Source organism: Hordeum vulgare, chromosome 5H, assembly GCF_904849725.1.
Source record: "Hordeum vulgare subsp. vulgare chromosome 5H, MorexV3_pseudomolecules_assembly, whole genome shotgun sequence".
In the NCBI taxonomy this organism is placed as follows: Eukaryota; Viridiplantae; Streptophyta; class Magnoliopsida; order Poales; family Poaceae; genus Hordeum; species Hordeum vulgare.
The window spans coordinates 140,799,557-140,822,307 of NC_058522.1; the positions used below are offsets into that span (position 1 = coordinate 140,799,557).

General features: G+C 43.8%; 1 protein-coding gene across 1 annotated transcript; it reads right to left on the bottom strand.

Annotated features, from left to right (window-relative positions):
- Nucleotides 1-2,386: 2,386 nt before the first annotated feature.
- Nucleotides 2,387-15,430, bottom strand: LOC123451894 (phenylalanine--tRNA ligase beta subunit, cytoplasmic-like). Its single transcript, XM_045128442.1, has 19 exons — nucleotides 15,281-15,430; nucleotides 15,121-15,176; nucleotides 14,913-15,016; nucleotides 13,813-13,942; nucleotides 7,518-7,633; nucleotides 7,354-7,420; nucleotides 6,132-6,173; nucleotides 5,939-5,980; nucleotides 5,682-5,758; nucleotides 5,358-5,484; nucleotides 5,078-5,245; nucleotides 4,666-4,791; nucleotides 4,455-4,565; nucleotides 4,215-4,349; nucleotides 3,520-3,594; nucleotides 3,145-3,252; nucleotides 2,975-3,061; nucleotides 2,800-2,886; nucleotides 2,387-2,724 (listed from the first exon to the last, which is right to left on the bottom strand). The coding sequence occupies exons 1-19, from the start codon at nucleotides 15,336-15,338 to the stop codon at nucleotides 2,656-2,658; spliced, it is 1,785 nt and encodes a 594-aa protein (XP_044984377.1). The 5' UTR covers nucleotides 15,339-15,430; the 3' UTR covers nucleotides 2,387-2,655.
- Between the last annotated feature and the right edge of the window lie 7,321 nt (nucleotides 15,431-22,751).

The window sequence follows — 22,751 nt, forward strand, 5'->3', positions numbered from 1 at the left end:
TTCGAGGTGTTGGTCCGATCTGATTCGTTTAATGACAAGGCTTTACTTTTGATGAGTCACCTTGAAGGTCGGCAAAGCTGCATATCAGCGATGGTGCCGTGTCGAGCTCGGGTGAGGAGGTGATTTGTCATTCTTTTCTTCGATAGATGTTGTGGTGGTGTCGGAGGCAGGTGGCGGGCGTTAGTGTCAAGCTTAGAGACGTTCCGCTATCTTCTCTGTTCTGTCATGTCAGTCCTTATTCAACTTGTACTTTAATCTTTATGATATAGACGAGACATGTATTATCTTAAAAAAAACTTAAATACTTCAGGAAAAAAGATTAAAAGCAACCGACCGATTATAAGTACACTTCCGCTGCATGCATAGCCGTCAGATATGAGTTTGACCAGCCGACGCACAAAAGGGCGGGACTTCCATTGGACGCGTGCCTCTGCCACTTGACCATTTTTCTGCAACATCATATGTGTTGGAGAAGTCCTTCAGCAACAATATTCATGTTAAAAATTAAGACAAGAAAAATATGCAACATGATTTGTGTTGCAGAGAAGTCCTTCCACAATAATACTCATGTTGCAAAAATATTAAGATGGAAGAAATTATGCAACATCATCTACCTTGCAAAAGTGAGTTCAGTCGGGAAAAAAAAATCTAAAATGAAACCTCTATTGCAAATGTATCTGTAACAAAAAAGTCTGTTGCAAAGGATTCTGCAACACCTGTTTTGTTGCAATGGCGAGAAAAGGGTCGTGCCGCTGGATGCCTCCAGATCAAAAGGATGTAGAAAAAGATCCGCTGGTCGACACATAGTATCGCCCATACATTAAACAAGTTTGTAGAAAAATATATTAACACATACATCATCAAATCAATACCAGTGGATTCATCATTGCATAAATTTATTAATGTAAATATTGAATTTTTTTTATAAACTTGATCTAACTTTATAAAATTTGACTTCAATCAAAGCTAATATACAGAGTGAATACAAATGGAAGGAGTGTCCACTTCCCTCAAAAATAAAATAATAGTATCAACTGGGTACTCCCTCCGGCACAAGACATTTGAACGTTGTCCAAGAAACACCTTCTTTTGAGTACTGCCACCAATAATCCAACATTTACAAAAGTTGCTACATAGCCAGGTAGGTTTACTTAACCTCCCAATCATATTACAAGTATGTTAGTTGGCATGTTGTTTCAGCATAATTAAAATAACCGGCAATAGGTTTTTTTTTTGGTTTTTTTTTAAAAAAAAGGAGGTTAAACCCCCGGCCTTTGCATCAATCGATGCATGCAGCCATCCACCGGCAATAGGTCACACCAACAAATGCTAGTTTGTAAAATGTATTTGAAATTTTACATAAAGTGGTTCCTGGTTTGTACTTCCTCGGTAAACTAATATAAAAACGTTCAGGTCAATACGTTAGTGATCTAAACACTTTATATTAGTTTATAAAGAAAATACAATATAATTTGGTGTTATTATGCGCTTGCAAAGTTTGATTTGTTTGTGTTAGTACAAAACGTAAGCTTGATTAGTGAAAGGTCTTGTCAACTGAGACTTGAGAAGGTTAGGTCAGCACACAAGTGTGTCAATTGTTTTTACAGATGCAAAGTTCGATTGAATTAGCACTTGCACAAAAGTGAATTAAGATTAAAGAAGCCAGTAATGTTGGTTCCTAGCTCAGTGAACCGAGTCCATCCAATCCGTCCGTGACCAAAGAGAGCACCACATAGACCTGGACATATTTATTTTACAGCAACATGGACCTAGGGCTAGGCATAGTGGCCGCCGCGGGGTGCAGATGTTGTGTGGGGGGACCTTGTGATTGTGGCTGGGAAGAGCGATCCAGATCCCCCCGATCGGGAAAGGATTGGACTCGCCTGGTCCGTCCGTTTGTCGTCGGCTCTGCATGTCAACCATGAGCCGTTGGGTCTCGAATAAGAAAGAAAGAAAACGTCTGCAGCCGAAGGCAAAGTGCCTACAACTTGTTTGTTAAAAAAAAAGAGAAAAAAAAACGGCTACGACTTGTCCACCAGAAAACAACGGCAGACATGCAAATTTCCACGACAGATACCAGGGGATGTAGACAGCAGAGTTCAGCGGCAACTGCTGGGAAAGAAGTGGGCAGGTCAGAACCGAATTGTCTGGTTTGATGAAAAAAATGCTGAACACTAAATTTACTTAAGCATCGTGTAAAACATGGTTTGGAACGGATTTCATGAACTAAGGGGGTGTTTGGTTCCAAAGAACTGGACTTTTTTTATTTTTTTTGTTTCAGGACTAAAGAAAAAAAGACCTTCCAATAGTCTTTTTCTAGTCCATTAAGAAAAAGTCTCTTCTACGATATTAATAACTACTGTCGCATATTCCACAGAAACATGTGTGGCAAAATGGTGCTGTATAATTGTATCAGAACGGAAACAATGTAAGGCAAGATCTTCAACTCGCAAAAAGCTGAGAGGCATCTATACGGTATCATGATATTTCTTCCTTTCTACGACTCAAAAACATGTAAGCACCACTTGTGAGATACAATAGCATGTGGTGTCCAAACTAAAATGAGGGCCCTGTTGTGTTGACAAACCACACGCCTGCCAAACTGTCAGGTGAACAAAACCAACGAAAGAAACCCCTGATTCACATACATGCCAACTATAAAAGAGCCTCAAGGTCAATCTCGACGAAAGTGCAGGGGTCCGGAATGCCAAATTTTCTTAGCACCTGCATGTAACCGACAAGGTCAAATTTATTCTTCATTCCATGGCATGTTTTTTTGAGTATGACGGAAAAACTTACCTCGGCATGGACAATTCCCAAGTAGCCAACCTGCTTTCCAGCGCTCGTAACAATTTTGCATTGTCTTTTAGTAAAGAACTCAGGTTCCTATAAGACAAGACATCAGTACAGATGTTCATAACTCCAAAGGAACCTTGGATGAACCCAAATGCATCGAACAATTTCAAATGCTTACACTTGAAGGAACATAGTAAGTCTTGCCAAATTTTATGTGTTTAGCACTCACGATTGTGACAATCCTATCCACCAAACCCATAATTTCCTGGGTAATTGATAACAATTAGCAAAGGCCAACAACAAAGCACTTTAAATATTACCTCTGCAGAGGGAGTAATTGTTTATTACCTCAAATCCTGAATTATTATTACAGTACAAAGCTGCAAGCCGGCGATTATTAGTGGCACCAACATCACGTGAAGTATCCAATGACACTACATCACCAACTTCAAAAATCTGCACACATAACAATGCTGAGAAAATAGACTATGGCCAATTGGTTATTACCAATATAAGCAGCTCTATGAAAACCTTCCTTTTAGAAAATCACGATAACACATATTAACAAACATAATTATTACAAACCAATATTCTCTGTCAGACAATAATTAGAATGTTGTTATACAAAAAAGGGAGTATATGCACATTAGCCACATGGAAAGCACCTCAGTGACACTGCTAACACTAAGCAGATGAATACTATTGTTTGTTTTCATAAAGTACCTTTATGGGTCTTGGATGGTCTATATTATGCTTCAGTGTTTTCAACAAACATGACATCAGACTACTTCTTAATACCTGCAAGATGACAAGCAAAACAAACATACATTGCGTACTGGAATAAGCACATGAGAATTGTATAATTATATTTCAAGATCTTACATTAGAAACAAAATGTATTGATTTATTTTGCATTAGGTAAGTGAAGACAGCTAAAGTATGAATGACCACATATACCACGAGTATGATGACAATCTATTTAACTAATAGCATCCAAAAGGTATTAATCAGAAAGACAGAACCATAACATTTCATCAACTTTAATCAGTAAATAATGCAGCACCAGAGAGTAGCTGTCCATGCATTCATGATTATACTAATTGATAAAAAAGACAACAATAACATTTCATCAACTTTAATCAGTAGATAATGGGATAATGCGGAACCAGGTGGTAGTTGTGCATGCATTCTTGATTTTACTAGTATGCATATGTAAATTATCACCAACTATTCTTGAAAACAAAGCTAATAAAGATACCAAGCATAGAAGGCCAGGCCTCAATGAATGAACGCTTACACTGCTCGCTGATTAACATGCAATTAACAACAGAATGGCAATACTTTCTACTGCAACCAGCTGTAACAAATAAATGAAAGATCCAATCATAAAGACACCGTTCAGTACTTGACCAATTCACCTCAAATTCAGAAGTACGGGGGTTTGCAATAATGACTGCTTTATTTCCATCGTCTGTCCTGTTTAGCATGTCAAAGTTTTCTTCGTGCGAAGTCAAAACAAATGTGAGCACCTCCATATAACCAGCTCTTGCAACCTGCCCCACAAACATTTTTCCCCCAGTAATATATCAATGAGTTAACATATGCATATGGAACAACTGAAGGGTCGCTACGAGGTACTGAATATTTTAAGCACATACCTCAGCACGAATTTTATCAGAGAAACGGTTTAGTGGTTGCCTTCCACCTATTGTCATTGACTTTGGCTTTGATTTTGGCACATTGTTGTACCCATAAGCTATAGCAACATCCTGTATGGAATGAAAATGAAAATCAAACCAGAAACTATCAACCAATTCTAAATAATAACTATGAAAAAGACTTTGATAGGTAGGGAATTGCATATGTTACCTCCGCTAGATCACGAGCGTGCAGAACATCACTTCTTGTAGGAGGGACAGACACCGAAATACAAGGCTTCTCATTTGATGAACACAGTTCTGCTTGCAATTGCATTTTGTTCAAAAGGGAGATAACCTGAACTTTCAAACACTCAGTTGTATCATTTCACTTGCTCAAAGCTGCGAACTTAAATTCAAAGAAATCAAGCAGAAAACACTGCCTTAAATAATTGTCAAAAATATTTGTTTAATTTAATTTTGGATACAGGTAGAACATTGCAATGTGCATCAGAAAAAAGCAGCTGTTCTACAGTAAAGATCAAAATCTATCACTTATTAATTATCATCTAGATATGAGGTCCGCGGTTTCAGGCGAAAAGATATATGCTGTAGTTGATCTTTCAGGCTTCAACAAAATATACCTGCGACTCATCTAGGGAGATTCCAATGGGTCCAACAATATCAGAGAGCGGAACTTCCATTTTATAACATGAAAGATCAGGGTAAATGGCTGTGCTTCCATCATAAGATACCACTTCAACTGGTTCCACTTCAAACTTATTTTCACAGTACTCCGAAAACATTGCAACCTAGACACATAGGTAAGAGGTGCATCAGCAAAATAAATCTAATCTTCATCCAAAGGACAGCAGATTTCCCATCTAAAAGATAGCAAGCATTACATTACACCTAGTCACCTACCATCGTATTCAGAACAATATTTGCTTTTGTAAGGTCTGTAGCAGTGCATTCGATAAACACATTCCTTGTCTTCAGGGTGATAGCAGAATGTGCACCATTGATGATAGGAGGTAACGATAATACAGTTCTGCAAGTATTAAAGTGTCAGCTTGCTGTATGAGCAGTACAAAACAAGGAACCAGAACAATTACCAGAGTCCTGGTACAAACAATATATGCATCATAATATTAAGCGAAGTATTGAACTGGTAGCCAAACATGTGTCTTGCTTTGTAAAAAAAATTAAGTTGAGAAATGTAACCATAATAACATGAAATTGGTTTACCTGTTGTTATCATATATAACTGGGTAAACTGGAGAGTTCTCGATTATATGCAAAAACTTCTTCAATTTCATGTCCGACTGCCAAAAAAAAGCGTAAGCTATCGGTGATCAAATTTACGTACACAGAGAGTATTTAAGGAAAATCAGAACTCAGCACCAAGGGTATAGAATTGCAGCACTTTAGAAAATCATCGTTCCGACGATTATAAGTAGCAATATTATAGCAATGCCACTATAACCTGTGGAATAGCTACTTACTCTGTAGAAATCCATCAATGCATCCGCTCTGAACTTTTGCTCCTGAACCAATATAACAAAGCAAAAAGAAGAAATGTAAGTCAAAACTGTTGTTTTCCCAGAAACCTGTACAAAAGACTGCAAGAATGCTCTAACAGTAACGTGTAAAGTGGGCATAATATATCGCCTGGTTGAAAATGGCGAGTTTTTTTACCTGCTTTAATGGGATAAATTTGATTTCCTGTGGTGGTAGAGCCTGAAAAGATCAATTAATATGTCAACTACAGGATGATAGGAATCAACAGGGGCATTTGCATTGTCACAACATCAGCTATAAGGGGAAAATAATATTTATGATTTTTTACCAAAATGAAAAAGCTTATATGAAAGAAGCTTGTCCATATACACATAAGAAGATATACACTACAGTCAAGAATTGCTTGCAAGGTCAAAAATTCCTGCAAGATCTCTAACATAAAGAAAAAATATCAACTTATGGTCCACTTGAAAAGCTCAGCACCTGATTGTATTTTTCTTTGTATTTACTTCAAGTAGCCAAGCTATCAAAGAATATGGACAGCTTAGGGTATAGCACTGCAACTGGGGAAGGCCTATCCAAACACCACAATGGTTCCAAGGTTCATGCACCAGTTACACCAAAATTAACACCGATTCCCCGAATTTCCATCTGAAGTCAATAGCATCAGGAACAGTTGGATTGCACAAGGTCAGGGAGAGCTACTCTCCAAATTTTACTAACTAGACCCTAATCCACACCTTTCACTTGTCAGTTAACCTCCCCCAAATCAACAGCAGTCCACAAAAAATGGCACCAATTGCACTGATAGGCTGGAATAAACCAAACGGTAGGGAGCACCCTGGGCTCGTGTTACAAAGCTTCAGACCATAATGCAAGGTTTAAATAACAGGCCCACGTGCCCCCACAATCAGGGCTTCTCGAAAATGCTGGTGAAAAGGAGCTCCAGTTTATCAATACAAGCTGAGAGTAAGCTCCAACTCGAAAACAGCCTGTCTAGAAGTAAACTTTGCTTCTGGTGAACTCAAGACAAACCTTAATCTCCCCCAAACAGGGCCTGAGGCAAAGGAAGGGGAGCTGTTGGGGCCAATAAGCTATAGCGTGGAGATGAGCTAGCTTCGCAGATACATGCAAAATCAATTAAATGGAGCACAATGTCCTGTGTTTCTCTATCCCTAAAAAAATTAACTATCCTTGAAGAATAAAACTTTAGCAATGATCCTCTAACAGAAATATGGGCCCCCACCCACCCACCACAGAGAAGAACAGAAAAATGCAAACACACAGAATGAAATAGCAAGGATGTGCCTGATGGAAATACAAACCTCTCTGTGATGCGATTGAGATAATAAGAAGCATCAACTAACTGTAGCTAATTGCAGCAAGGTCAAAAAATTACCTCGTATGAGAAGGGTCCTTGTAGAGTGTCCAAATCATGGGTACCAATAGCAACAAGAGTTCTCTTCCTGTTCTCCAGCACAGCACAGTGAGTTAACTAAGGGTGATGATCTTCAACTCACATACAACAAACTAATAAACCACCGCTAGCCAGACAAGTTATACCGGCAAATATTCTGATGGAGTTTGTCTTGAAGATCAATGAAGCTGTTGTATCTGACTTCATCAAAAGTTACTCCTCTTAGGACAGCACAAACTACATATGGTCTAATTTGTGAGGTCTGCAAAAGAAATAAAATATCAGCTGGTCAAGGCTTTGACTTTCCTTTAATAGATGTGTGCATACATAATCCATTTTCTTCTAGAGAAACAGGGCCAAGATTCTAAAAAATTACGTAATCCATTACTTGACATGTCATCTGCTGCTACCGTCTAGAATCTCAAAAGCATGGACAAGTTAACATCTACGAATTGCACTCTTCTTTCTGCTGTATTAATGGTCAGGGCTACAACGGAACATTTATGACACGTGGATTAAGCATGACAAACATATGTATAGAAAATGAAACCAGTGTGTTAAGTCCTGCCTTTGTTTTCTGTAGGAACAGGAGGGAGAGAGGAGTACGGGAGGGAGAGAGGAGTACGGGAGGGAGAGAGGAGTACCTCCAGCAGCTGTGTTTTGTGTGTGGCGGCTGAGTTAGGAACGGGATGGCTGGGAGCATCCTTTTTAGGTCAGTCCCACTACATGGGCCTGGGCCCTAAGAGATAACTTGTATGGGCTGGGCCATACCGGTTCAACACTCCCCCTCAAGATGGGTGGTAGATATCTATCATTCCCATCTTGTCACATGCCAAGTTACAATCCTTTGTTCCCAGACCCTTTGTCAAACAATCTGCAAACTGCTGCCCAGAACTGACATGAGTAAGGCTGATGACCCGGCATCAAGCTTCTCCTTAATGAAGAACCGATCAATTTCCACATGCTTTGTCCTATCATGTTGAACTGGGTTATTAGCAATGGCTATAGCTGACTGATTGTCACACCACACCTTCAAGGGCCCCTTCCTCAGAAGTTTCAACTCGCTCAGTAGGTACTTCACCCAGAGCATCTCACACAACCCTTGAGATAATGCTCTATACTCAGCTTCTGCTGTTGATCTAGACACAACCGGCTGTTTCTTGCTTCTCCATGATACCAAATTTCCTCCCACAAACACGCAGTAACCAGAAGTTGATCTTCTATCATCTTGACAACTGGTCCAGTCAGAGTCACTATAGCCATCCACCTCAAGATGTCCACTCTTCCCAAACCACAACCCTTTACCCGGAGTCCCCTTCAAGTATCTCAGGATTCTGTGCACAATATCAAGATGCCCACTCCTTGGTTCATGCATGTATCTGCTCACCACCCCCGTAGCATACGTAATGTCAGGCATGGTATGACACAAGTACAACAACCTTCCAACCAGTTTTTGATACTCTTCCTTATTCACTAGCTCTCCTGATTGTGCCGTCACTTGGTGATTTTGTTCAATCGGAGTACGGGCAGTACGACATCCCGTCATGCCCACGTCACTCAAGAGATCCAAGGTGTATTTTCGTTGGGACAAAGAGATTCCCTTCTCTGTCCGAGCCACTTCAATGCCAAGAAAGTATTTTAGGTTACCCAAATCCTTTACCTCAAACTCCTTGCTCAAACAACCCTTCAATCTCTCTATTTCCTCCTCATCATCTCCAGTGATGATAATGTCATCCACATAAACAGCAAGAATGGTGATCTTCCGATCAGAGTGCTTGTAGAACATCGTGTGGTCACCGTTACACCGACCATACCCCATACCACGGACAGCACATCTGAACCTATCAAACCAGGCCCTTGGTGATTGCTTCAGTCCATACAAGGATTTCTTCAGCCTGCATACCTTCCCCGTAGTCTCTGAAGTACCAAAACCTGGTGGTATTTCCATGTACACTTCTTCTTGCAACTCACCATGCAAGAAGGCATTCTTGACATCTAATTGATGCAACTTCCACCCAAAGTTTGCTGCACAGGAGACCAATATCCTTACTGTGTTCATCTTTGCCACGGGAGCAAACGTCTCATCATAGTAAATTCCATAAGTTTGACTATATCCTCTGGCAACCAATCTGGCCTTATACCGTTCCACCTTCCCTTCAGGATTCTGCTTCACTGTATAGATCCACTTACAACTCACTGCTTTCTTTTCTGCCGGAAATGTGGTTAGCACCCATGTCTTGTTTTTCCTTAGTGCTTCCAACTCTTCTATCATCGCTTCACGCCACCTCGGATCTTGCTTTGCAGCCTTCCAATCCTTTGGAATTGACACAGTTTGAAGGGAGGCAACAAACGCCTTATATGTGGGTGACAAAGCCTTATAAGACACAAAATTGCCAATATCAAGATCATCACAAGCATCATCCTTCGGTAGAGCCTTTCTTGCTACTTCACCCTTTCTTGTTGCTTCACGTGTAGCCTTTCGCAATGCAATGGGCAACTCCACTGTGTCAGATGAGCTCGTCTCACTATCTTGCTGCTCCCCCTGCACTCTTGCCTCATTGCCTTGCTGCTCCCCTTGCACTCTTGCCTCATTTCCTTGTTGCTCCCCCTGCACTCTTGCCTCACTGCCTTGCTGCTCCCCTTGCACGTGTGGTTGCCGTCGAGAGTACACTAGGGTGTTCGTCTGCCATCGATCCCGAACAGGAACCCGAAGAGCACCAATCTTAAGTGTATCGACGGTTGGCTCGACAGGAACCTGCACATCATCATCAGTGAGAGTACTAACCGGAATTGTTCCCACTATTGGTTGGACCTGAACTTGCACATCATTAGCAGTGTTATTGCCCACAGAATCACCCTGAGTATGAGACACATCCTTCTCCCCCTCTTGACCATCGTGCACATGATGTAGGTGGTCAAGCTCTGCAAATAGCAGACTGAGATCAGTCGGCGTACCATAGAATGGCTCGGACTCCCTGAAGGTAACATCCACACTCACGAACCTGCGTTTTTCAAAGGGAGACCAACATTTATACCCCTGCTGACTAGAAGAGTATCCCAGGAAGACACACTTCACTGCCCGAGGATCAAGCTTTCCAACAGATGGTCGGTGATCACGAACAAAGCAAGTACTGCCAAACAACTTTGGGGAAACAACAAACTTATTATCTCCAATGAGCAACTCAGACGGAGATTTCATACCTAATATCCTGGAAGGTGTCCGGTTGATCAGGTACGTGGCTATCATAACTGCTTCATTCCATAAGAACTTAGGCACATTCATGGTAAACATTAATGACCGAGCAACCTCAAGAATATGACGATTCTTCCTTTCGGCCACTCCATTCTGAGGTGGGGTGTCCGGACATGAAGTTTGATGAAGAATTCCTTGGTTAGCCATGAAATCCCCAAAAATATTGTTCACATACTCTGTACCATTGTCAGTCCTGAGCACGTTGACCTGCACCTGAAACTGGTTCTTTACAAGAGCATGGAAGTTCTGAAAACAGCTAAACACCTCATCCTTGTGACGCATCAAGTAAATCCAAGTCATACGAGAATAGCAGTCAATGAAGGTAACAAAATACTTCTTTCCATTCATTGACACTACTGGGCTAGTCCATACATCCAAATGAATGAGCATAAAAGGAGATATGTTCCTAAGCCCCTTACTCACATATGAGGCTCGTGTGTGTTTTGCATATTCGCAAGCATCACATGTCAACTTGCCCTTGCCTATTCCACACATAACATCCGGAAAGATTCTACTCATCTTATCAAAAGATACATGACCCATTCTACAATGATGGATCATCGCCTGCTTCTCCTTGTCCTCCATGGTCGCATCACACACCAAGTCCGGTTGCACCTCCTGGTCCATGTACCAGAGCCCCCTACGCCTGGTGCCAGTCCCAACCGTCTGGCTCGTCTGTCGCTCCTGAATCAAGCAACCAAACTTGTCAAGGATCACACGACAGTCTATTTGATCAATGAGAGCACTGAAAGAGACCAAATTGACAGGAAAAGCTGGCACATGCAAAACTGACGATAAGGAGATGGCTGAAGTGCATTTGACTGTGCCAACCCCTACGACAGGCTGATTGGTACCATCGGCAGTTTGTATAGTGCCCTTGTGAGTAGGAGCATGCTTATGGTAAGACTCAAACACACAGGAATTACCCGCAACATGCTTAGATGCTCCAGAGTCTAAGACCCACTCTGAAGCACTCTCATTAGGAGTAAGAAATGCCTTCATCGAATTACCTTCATCAGTGGAGGACAAGTGAGCAAAGTCTCCATAGGCAGCCTCATCAACTCCCTTGCCCTGTGACGTCCCAGTGTCCTCTTCAACTACCATATGTGCCCTGCCCCCTGAGTAGCCACCTCTGCCCCTTGAAAGTTGACCCGCTGAGTTCCATGGGTATCCACCTCTGCCTCGAGCATACCTGCCTCTGCAGTGCCCCCTCTGTTGTATCCCCTGCCTCTACCACGAGTTGGACATTCCCTCTTCCAATGACCTACCTCCCCACAAATATGACATGTGTTGGGATCTCCCCACTCCATGCGCTCAGTGACTGCAAATGTCGAAGCCGGCACAAACTTCACGTTTGCATGCTCAAGAGATAGCCTCACCTCCTCTTGAGACATTGCTGCAATAGTGTCCTCAATAGTTGGCAGGAGAGGTTGGTGCAACAGGGAAGCCCCCCTGCCATGAAAGCAACCTCTAAGGCCTTCCAGCAGTTTCAGCACACGCCTGCGTGCAATCCACTTGCGCCCTGACTCGATGCACGCCGCATCATAGAGTTCCAGAGGATCACAGTTATCCTGCTCTGCCCACAAAGCCTGCAGCTCTGCTACATATGCCATCACTAACATGTCATCGCCTTGGCGCAGCTGACTGATCTTCCCCTCAATCTGAGCAATTAGCATGAAATTACCCTTGCGTGAGTATTGGGTGGATAGAGTCTTCCATATCTCGGCGGACGTGGATAGTCCCTCCACAGAGCAACAAATGGAGGGCACCACTGAGTTCAACAACCAGCCAACAAGCACAGAGTTTATGACCTTCCACCGCTTTCCCTCCGCGGTAGTCTTGTCTCCGGGTTCATCAACCGCACCCAATAAGTGCCCATCAAGTTCCTTCTGTTCCACAGCCAGCAATACCCTTCTGGACCAGCTCAAATAATTTGTGGCCCCCTCTAGCTTCATGTCCAGGGGTGACATTTCGAGCTTCTGAGCCACTTCCTGTCAAGGAACGATGGCCCCAGAGTTGGAGTTGGACTCCGCGAGGATCTTAGCGAGCTTCTCGAAAGCAGCAGCGAGAGCATTTGGTTCAGCCATCTTTGGAGTTCCAGCAGCACCACAGCCTCACTTCTTCTCCACAGCAGAACCAACACACAGCAGCAAAAACAGCAACTCAGATGCACAGCAGCAGGAACAGCACAACAATAGCTCCACTAACAGCACAACAGCAGCTCCAGGAACAGACCACCACCAGCACCTTCTCCTCTAGCAGCAGCACCCAGCTCCCGGTCTCCCCTGTAGTGCACACCACCACCACCAGCTGCAACCTCCTTCTCGGGCAAACAGCAGCAGCCGCAACCCAGACTCCAGCAGCTGCCCTTCTTTCGCTTCCTCCTCTCTCCTTCTCCCTTCCACCTCCAGAAACACAGCAGAACAGATAGAGATAAGAGAGCCGGGGCAGGAAGGAACCAGCACCAGCCGTCGCCCTGTCGCCCGCGCAGCCGCTTCTCCTCCTCGCGCGCGCGCACAGCCCGTGCACAGCCGCCTCCTCTCCAGCGCGCAGGGCCGCCGTCGATCCCCACCGGACCCCGCAGCCACGCCGGCCGGCGCCGCCGTCCGTCAGGCCTTGCCGGACCTGGCCTCTGATACCATGTAGGAACGGGAGGGAGAGAGGAGTACCTCCAGCAGCTGTGTTTTGTGTGTGGCGGCTGAGTTAGGAACGGGATGGCTGGGAGCATCCTTTTTAGGTCAGTCCCACTACATGGGCCTGGGCCCTAAGAGATAACTTGTATGGGCTGGGCCATACCAGTTCAACATTTTCTTTTTTCCAAATCCCTTGTTTTGTCATTCATTTAACTCCCTGAGTCATTTCTCCTTTTTCTGAAATGTTGTTTTATCCAGAATATGCACTAATAATGAACTTGTTCAAACCCCGCAAAAGAAAAGTGAAGTTATTCAAGAGAGTTTCCAATTGAGACGAACAACAAACCCTTAGACTCTGTCTATGATTTTATCCACAGCCAATACAGAACCGTTACCAGAAGTTAGCAAAACACCAAAGATACTCAACCTTATTGTTTTTTCTAATACTTTTTCAAGTATACTAATTGAAAATTTGACATATCTAGTAACATGGCCATAAGAAATTATAAAGAGCTAAATGAGGGTAAAAATGAACCTTCCTGGTCAACCCATTACCTGTGGTCTAACATGCATCTGAAGCATTGAACCACGAGGGATTGGAGCAATTTTAAATACAGGGGTTGCTTCACTCCCAGTGAAAATGCGAAGAGATCTTGCTAATCCTTCAAGACATAACAAATCATATCTGCATGCATTGTAATGGACATCACACTGCATAAGAAATCTTATGCTAATTCTATGTAGTTTATCAACCAACAAGTCATCCAATGGAACTTAATAAATTAAGAAAACATATTGTGAAAGCATAAGGCTAGCCAAGACATTTCCAGTGCATACTTGATGCCAGCAATACTAATAAGGTGATACTCCCATCTATAAAACCAGTGTACACTATTTGAAAGTTCAACGATTTGATGTCTTGTGTCACATCAGACATATACGAGCAAGCAGTTCTTTTTCTTTTGCTGGAAAGAAAGCAAAAGTTCTGGATGAACAGAATGTGCTGTGTGGAATTTCAACTATTTGAAGTCTTATCTCACATCAAACATGTACAAGAAAGCATGTTATTATACTACATGTGTCTCACAGCATCAAATAATTTCTTACTACGCCCAAAATTAACAAGAGAATAGAACTAAATACAAAAGTAGCAAGACAAAATAAACTACTCCCTCAGTAACAAGAATTACCATCAAATATAGGAATGGTGGAGCCAAAGTTGATGTCAAATTAAATGAAAATCAGAGTGAACAAAATCTACACATGTTGGTTCCAAATTTGATGCCAAAACCAAAAGAATCACCATAAATAATGCAGGTTAGACTTGAGCTGACATTAGTACGGATAACAAGGTCAATCTCCCCAAAGTCCAGCAATTAAGTGACAGGCATGCACGATACCCATAAACATCAAGATTTGATTTGCTTGCAACAACGATGTGACCCAAATAAAAGAAAACAAAGCAGTTACAGGACTACAGCTCTGTGACACCAATTCATACACACATATTCGATTTGACAATTAGCAGCTCAATGCAGACTAATTGAGCTAGTGATACCGAAGACGCACAGATATCTCACATCATAGCAACTCAACTCAGAGCAGTTTAGCTACTTGTATAGACAATTCAGCTGGCAAAACCGAAATGCGATTACCTATTGGCAGCAACCTCAATCTTGTAGATGACCTCGTCATCGCCGTCCGCTTCGATGTCTTCCACCAGGTGCTTCTCCTTCCGGATGATGGCCTTCTCTGTGGTCTACACAAACCCAACGAAGCAAATCACATCAGACGAAATTAACACCCGTAGACCAAAGCATGCGAGTGTAGGAGGGGAAAACGGCACAGATCCGAGCGGCTCACCACATCGTCGAGTTCGATGCCGAAATCGAAGCAGAGTGCCTCGAATTCGTCTTGCGCTGGAGCATCCACAACAAATAAACGAGATAAGTTGGGCGTTCTCGCGGCGGGTTTAGGGAAGGAGTACGCGGCGGGGTTCAGGAAGGGGAGGGGGGACGCTTACTGTAGACCCTGCCGAGTGCGGCGAAGAGGCGGTCGCGACCGACGCTGACCGTCGGCATCGCGAGCGGCGGCGGCGGCTGCGGCGGTGTGTTGCTTGCTGGCGGCGGGACACGCGAGGAGAACGGCGGGGGATGCCGATGAGGAGAGGGTTTGTACAGACAGGTGGGGCGCGGGGCTCAGGGTTTTATCACGTGGAGCGCACTCGCAGTTCTTTTATCTTTCTCTCCTTCTACGATGATCTGACGGCCTGCTCGCGTATTGGGATTGGACAGGCCACCACTCCAAGGCCTCGTTTGGTTAAGGAGGATTAACAAGGTTTTGAGAGCGAGGGATTTTAGGGAATTGGGTGAATCCTTTTGTTCCATCCAATTCTATTAAATCCCTGAGGCTTTACTTTCACTAGTCTCCCGATGAGGGTTTTGAAACACATGGATAGGAAGGGATTGTAAGGAAACGGAGGGGATTGGGCTAAACAAACCCCTCCTACTACCAAATGGGTGCCCGAGGATTTGTGGGGTTTATGACCCTTCCAGGGATTTTACTCTCAAAACCTCTCCAATCCCCCTTAACCAAACGAGGCCTAAAGGAAGAAAGAATTCTTTATATAACACTACTTTAAAATCACGTTGCCTATTTGACACCGGTAAAATATTTATTCCTTATCTATCTCCCACTCTAAAATTTGTTTCCAATATAACACTTTCGTTCGTTTTGTGAGCAAACAACGCTAAATTGCACATGAAAGGACAATATTACCCCTATAACTAGTATATGCCATTCTTCTAATCCTCTTTCCCATGCCTATGTGTTTTATTTTTGTTTGAAACGGTTTTGTACAAAGCTTTGTCTAAGTACTTATACTTGGTATTGTAGAAAAAAAAACATACAATGTCAAGGTTACACACGTGTAGTAGCACATTACTACTTCGCTATCCATCCATGCAGGCATTGTGAGCAAGTACTCCCTCCGTTCCTAAATATAAGACATTTTAGAGATTACAGTATAAACTACATACGGATGTATATAGACATATTTTAGAGTGTACATTCACTCATTTTGCTCCGTATGTAGTCTCCTAGTGAAATTTCTAAAAGGTCTTATATTTTGGAACGGGGGGAGTACATGGTGATGACATGCATGACCATGGCCATCTGTACGTACCATAGTATACGTACATACCTGAATACCTGCAGCGGCGGCTGAAGACACACATGTATACGTATCGAATACCCGTGCGTGTACTGGCAAGCACACATACATATCCTAATACTCATACACTTGTGCATGTATGGTTAAAGAAAAAAAAAACAAGTCCACGTACTGTCTGGCAAGATACGTGATTGTTTTGTTTGCTCGCGTGTTGATAGGGAGATACTACAAGAGAGAGCACATCACACACCTAGTTAATGATCAGATAGATGTTTAAGGATAAAAATGTCATTTCATGTGCAATTTAACACCGTTACCTTAGAAAAATGGATGAAAGTGTTATACTGGGGACAAAATTTAAGGTTGGTGTTAGATAGGAAAGAAATATTTTTTCAGTGTCAAATAAGGCATCCAATTTTATGGTAGTGTTAAATAAGGAATTCTCTGGGATATACAGAGATCCTATATATGGAGTATATACTTTTTTTTCGATTCCGTCCAAAAATACTTGTCACAGGAACGATTATATCTAGATGTATTTTAATTTTAGATACATTTATTTTTAAGTATTTGTGCGACAAGTAATTTCGGATGAAAGAAGTATATACCACTAATTTTTCTAGAATTAGAGAACCCACATTTCTCTTCTCTTTCCATGCTCTTCCCCTGTCTAGATCGAGGCTAAAACCGGCAAATCGATGGCCACTGTTGCCCCCTCTGCTACTGCCCCTCCCCCATCCCCCGTCCTCAAGCTTTGCTCCCTCCTCCTCATTTGCTCCTGCCCACTGCTGCACAGCAAAATGTGAACGTCCATTGCTCGTCGCTATTGCTGTAGTGAAGCGCTATAATGGAGGTCACTGGCGCTGAAAAGAGCCCTCGGCAGTGCTCGACGGAGTTGTAATTGAGCGTTGTCCGACGCTCCTCGCGGTGCAACAGAGCTCTTGTCGACACTCCGTCATGGCGCTGCAACGGAGGTCGGCGGCGCTGCAATGAAGCCCTCAGCACTGCTCGACGACGCTGCAACTGAGCGCTCCTGGCGATGCAATGGAGCGTCTCCGGCTGTCCCAATGTTGCAATGGAGCACTTACTGGTGGTCTTGCAGGTGCACTTCAGCTCATACAATGGAGTGATCGTCGGCGCTCCTGACGCTGCAATGGGGAAAGCACAATTGCTCCCTAGGGTGGTTTTGATAATTGATCACAACATATGCATCATTGGACTAATGTGTTTTCCAAGTATATTTCAGAAAAGTTCAAAAGATGTTATGGCTTAAGGTTTTTGTGGAGATGCCCCTTGATGCAAGAAAGGAATAATATTGGCTCAAGCTTCAAGCTAGAAGACTCTTCATTTTATATTTGTGAGAAATCACTTTTTGAGTCCATAGAAAAGTCAATACTATTAAAAGGGGTGAGGTGGTGAAATGAACTGATTGCTCAAATGCTCAAAGTTAGCCACCAAAACACTCAGTCATTTTCCCACATTTCCACTCTGTCAAGTTCCACATTCACAAATTCGGTGTCATCCACATCGGACCCACGGAGTTTGAACCTCAGAAAGAACCCTAGCCATTCCCACGAAATCGGTGCTACCGAGTTTGGGTGACCAACATCGGAATTTCCGAGTTTGAGTATCGGTGCCACCGAGTTTGGCCATCTGACCGTTAGTCACCTTTTTGGTGCCACCGAGTTGTATATATCGGTCTTACCGAGATTCAAAATTCCACACCTTTAGTGCTAGTCGGTACCATCGAGTTTCCAACTTCGGTATCACCGAGTTTGCTCTTGTTGGGGAACGTAGTAATAATTCAAAATTTTCCTACGTGTCACCAAGATCAATCTAGGAGATGCTAGCAACTAGAGAGAGGGAGATCATCTTCATATCGTTGAAGATCGCTAAGCGGAAGCGTTGCAATGTACGCGGTTGATGGAGTCGTACTCGCGGCGATTCAAATCGCGGAAGATCTGATCCAAGCACCGAACGAACGGTGCCTCCACATACAACACACGTACAGCCCGGGGATGTATCCTCCTTATTGATCGAGAAGGGGGAGGAGAAGTTGAGGGAGAGCTCTGGCAGCACGACGGCGTGGTGGCAGTGGAGCTTGTGGTTCTCCGGCAAGGCTTCGCCAAGCGCCGCACAGGAGGAGAAGTGGAGGGGGTAGTGCTGCGCCAAGGGGAAGAGTTCAGGTGTGTGTGCAGCCCACTCACCCCTCCTCTATTTATAGGAGGAAGGGGAGAGGGGCCGACAACCCTAGGAAACCCGAGGAGGGGGCGGCGGCGGCCAAGGGGGGTGGCTTGCCTCCCAAGTTGGTGGGAGGCAGTCCCACGCCCTAGGGTTTCAGCCCTAGGCGCCTTGGGCCCCTTTGGTGGTGTGCACCAGCCCACCAGGGAGCTGGTTCCCTCCCACTTTCGGCCCATGTGGCCCTCCGGGACAGGTGGCCCCTCCCGATGGTCCCAGTACAATACCGATAAAACCCAAAACCTTTCCGGTGACCGAACTAGACTTCCCATATATAAATCTTCACCTCTGAACTATTCTGGAACTCCTCGTGACGTCTGGGATCTCATCCGGGACTCCGAACAACTTTCGGTAACCACATATACAATTCCCATTACAACTCTAGCGTCATCGAACCTTAAGTGTGTAGACCCTACGGGTTGGGGAACCATGCAGACATGACCGAGACGCCTCTCCGGCCAATAACCAATAGCAGGATCTGGATACCCATATTGGCTCTCACATGTTCCACGATGATCTCATCGGATTAACCATGATGTCGGGGATTCGGTTAATCCCGTATACAATTCCCTTTGTCTATCGGTATGATACTTGCCCGAGATTTGACCGTCGGTATCCCTATACCTTGTTCAATCTCGTTACCGGCAGGTCTCTTTACTCGTTATGTAACACATGATATCGTGGCTAACTCCTTAGTCACATTGAGCTCATTATGACCATGTATTATCGAGTGGGCCCAGAGATACCTCTCCGTCATATGGAGTGACAAATCCCAGTCTCGATTCATGCCAACCCAACAGACACTTTCGGAGATACCTGTAGTGCACCTTTATAGTCACCCAGTTACGGTGTGATGTTTGATACACCCAAAGCATTCCTATGGTATTCGGGAGTTGCACAATCTCATGGTCTAAGGAAATTATACTTAACATTAGAAAAGCTCTAGCAGACGAACTACACGATCTTGTGCTATGCTTAGGATTGAGTCTTGTCCATCACATCATTCTCCTAATGATGTGATCCCGTTATCAATGTCATCCAATGTCCATGGCAGAAAACCTTGACCATCTATTGATCAACGAGTTAGTCAACTAGAGTGTTAGAGCATATATCTCCATATGTGGTTTTGGTAATTGATGACAATTCCTATGGACTAATGGTTGCCTTAAGTTATATTTATAGGATTTGTCCATAGGCACTTCTTGAAGTCCATCTGTTGGGTTCAAGGAGTTTATATGATGACCAAGGTGGTATTCAAGGTATTATCCAAAGAATGGTCATAGAGACACAAGGTTGATCAAGATCTCAGACAAAGAGTAAATCAAGATGATCAACACACAAAGCGTACAAGATGTACCGAGAGGGATCAAGTGATCCCATGGTATGGTAAGCACTGTCCATTACGTGTTTGTGTACTAACTCATGGTCTTCGTGAGAGTTCTATGTGGGGGTTAGGTGTGTTTCCATGGGCTTGCGTCAAAGAGAAGATCTCATACAACCCATGAAGTATGACGTCAAGTTGTGATCGTCATCAAGATTGCGATGTGCAAGTTCAAGTGGATCAGCACGAAGATATCATGCTTGAAGCTTGCCGTCAATTGTGGTGGCAATGGACTTGTGAAGATATGCTAAAGAGTGGCTCACCCATAGTGAGTATGGGGGAGCAATCAACTAGTCTTCATCAAGCCAACGCAATCAAGAAAGGTGGTCCATCTTGAGGAAGCCAAGATCATCATCATCTAGCTCAAGAGGACAAGGTGCAAGGTATAGGTTTGCCCTTGATAGGTTTTCCGTTTAGGATAGATTGTTGTACTATCAAGGGGGGCTCTCAAGTGAGTAGCTTGATCGTATCGTTCGTTGAGAGCTCAAACCATTTGCATCCTTGCATCATACTTCTTGGTTCTTGTTTGGTGTTTCTCTTTGTGAGTTTTAGAGCTTATGGTCATCTTCGTGACAAGCTCGAGTTCATCGAAAACGGAGTCCATATGCATCTACTATGATGTTTTCGATGTTGGAGTTTTTGCCGGTTCTTCATTCATAGAGGACTCACATCTCTATATCATTGGCATTTTCATATCTGCATGGTCTTAAGATTTCAACAAGCTTGGGTTTGCTCGATTCGGAGCTCGTATGCGAAAGTTATGGCTGTTTCAGTGGCGAGCGGTAGTACCGCCGGACCTAGCGGTAGTACCGCTAGAGCTGGCGGTAGTACCGCTATCCAGCGGTAGTACCGCCCCTGGCCAGCGGTAGTACCGCTCCAAGTTTTTAGTACCGTCATCTTTGTGGCTGTACTGCGTCGGACCTTTTTGCGAAGACTTTCTTGGCGGTGGTAGTGCCTTTGCACTACCACGGGCCCAGCGGTAGTACCGCTGGGACGAGTGGTAGTACCGCTGGAGTGCCAGCGGTAGTACCGCTGCAGCCAGCGTTAGTACCGCTAGCTGGCGGTAGTACCACCCCTGGTCAGTGGTAGTACCGCTGGAGTGCCAGCGGTAGTACCGCTGGGCTCGGGTTGTAAGTGGGGGTAACGGTCTGATTCCTTCCCCCACTATATAAAGGGGGTCTTCTTCCCCCTTGGCCTTATCTATCCGTTGAGCTCTTGTTCTACCTCCATTGTTGACATTCTTAGAGCTTGCTTACTCTCAATCCCTCCAATGATTATTGCTTGTTCTTGAGGGAGAAGAGAGAGGAGATATAGATCCACATCTCCACCAATCACTTTCTCCTCTATGTGAGGGGAACCCCTTGGATCTTGATCTTGGAGTTCTTTGTGAGCTCCTTGTTCTTCCTCTCATATTTCTCCATAGCTTTCGTTGTTGTGGAGGGATTTGAGTGTGAGGGACTTGACCACTTCGTGTGTTCTTGCCATTGCATTAGTTGCATCGGTTTGAGTTCTCCACGGTGATACGTGGAAGTGAAGTTTGAGAAGCTTATTACCTTTGGTACTTAGTACCCTAGATATTGTTCTTCGCGGATGCTTTGGCGTCCTAGAAGCTTGGTGCTGTCTCGGAGCTCAATCATTATAGTGTGAAGCTCCGGGCAAGCGTCGGGGTCTCTAATTAGGTTGTGGAGATTGCCTCGAGCAATTTGTACGGGTTCGGTAACCGCCCCCAAGGGTTGCCACGTGTACGGGTTCGGTGACCGCCCCCAAGGTTTGCCATTTGTACGGGTTCGGTGACCGCCCTCAAGGGTCCCTTAGTGGAATCACGGCATCTTGCATTGTGCGAGGGCGTGAGGAGATTACGGTGGCCTTAGTGGCATCTCGGGGAGCATTGTGCCTCCACACCGCTCTAACGGAGATTAGCATCCGCAAGGGTGTGAACTTCGGGATACATCATCGTCTCCACGTGCCTCGGTTATCTCTTACCTGAACCCTTTACTTATGCACTTTACTTTGTGATAGACATATTGTTTATTGTAATATATCTTGCTATCACTTAGTTGTTTATCTTGCTTAGCATAAGTTGTTGGTGCACATAGGTGAGCCTAGTTGTTTGTAGGTTTTGTGCTTGACATATTAAACGTTAGTTTTATTCCGCATTTGTTCAAGCCTAAACCTTAATTATTTTAAAGCGCCTATTCACCCCCCCCTCTAAGCGACATCCACGTCCTTTCATAGAGGCTCACTAGGGACATGGTGCCGTCCATTTATTCACACATGTATTATGGTTTCTAGTTAATACAATCATAGCATGGACAATAAACAATTATCATGAACAAGGAAATATAATAATAACCATTTTATTATTGCCTCTAGGGCATATTTCCATCAGTCTCCCACTTGCACTAGAGTCAATAATATAGTTACATTGTGATGAATCGAACACCCATAGAGTTCTGGTGTTGATCATGTTTCGCTCGTGGAAGAGGTTTAGTCAACGGAGCTGCGACATTTAGATTCATATGTACTTTACAAATATCTATATCTCCATCCTAAATGTATCCACGAATGGAGTTGAAGCGGCGCTTGATGTGTTTGGTCTTCTTGTGAAACCTGGGCTCCTTGGCAATGGCAATAGTTCAAGTGTTGCCACAGAAGAGAGTCATCGGGCCCGATGCATTGGGAATCACTCCTAGGTCGGTGATG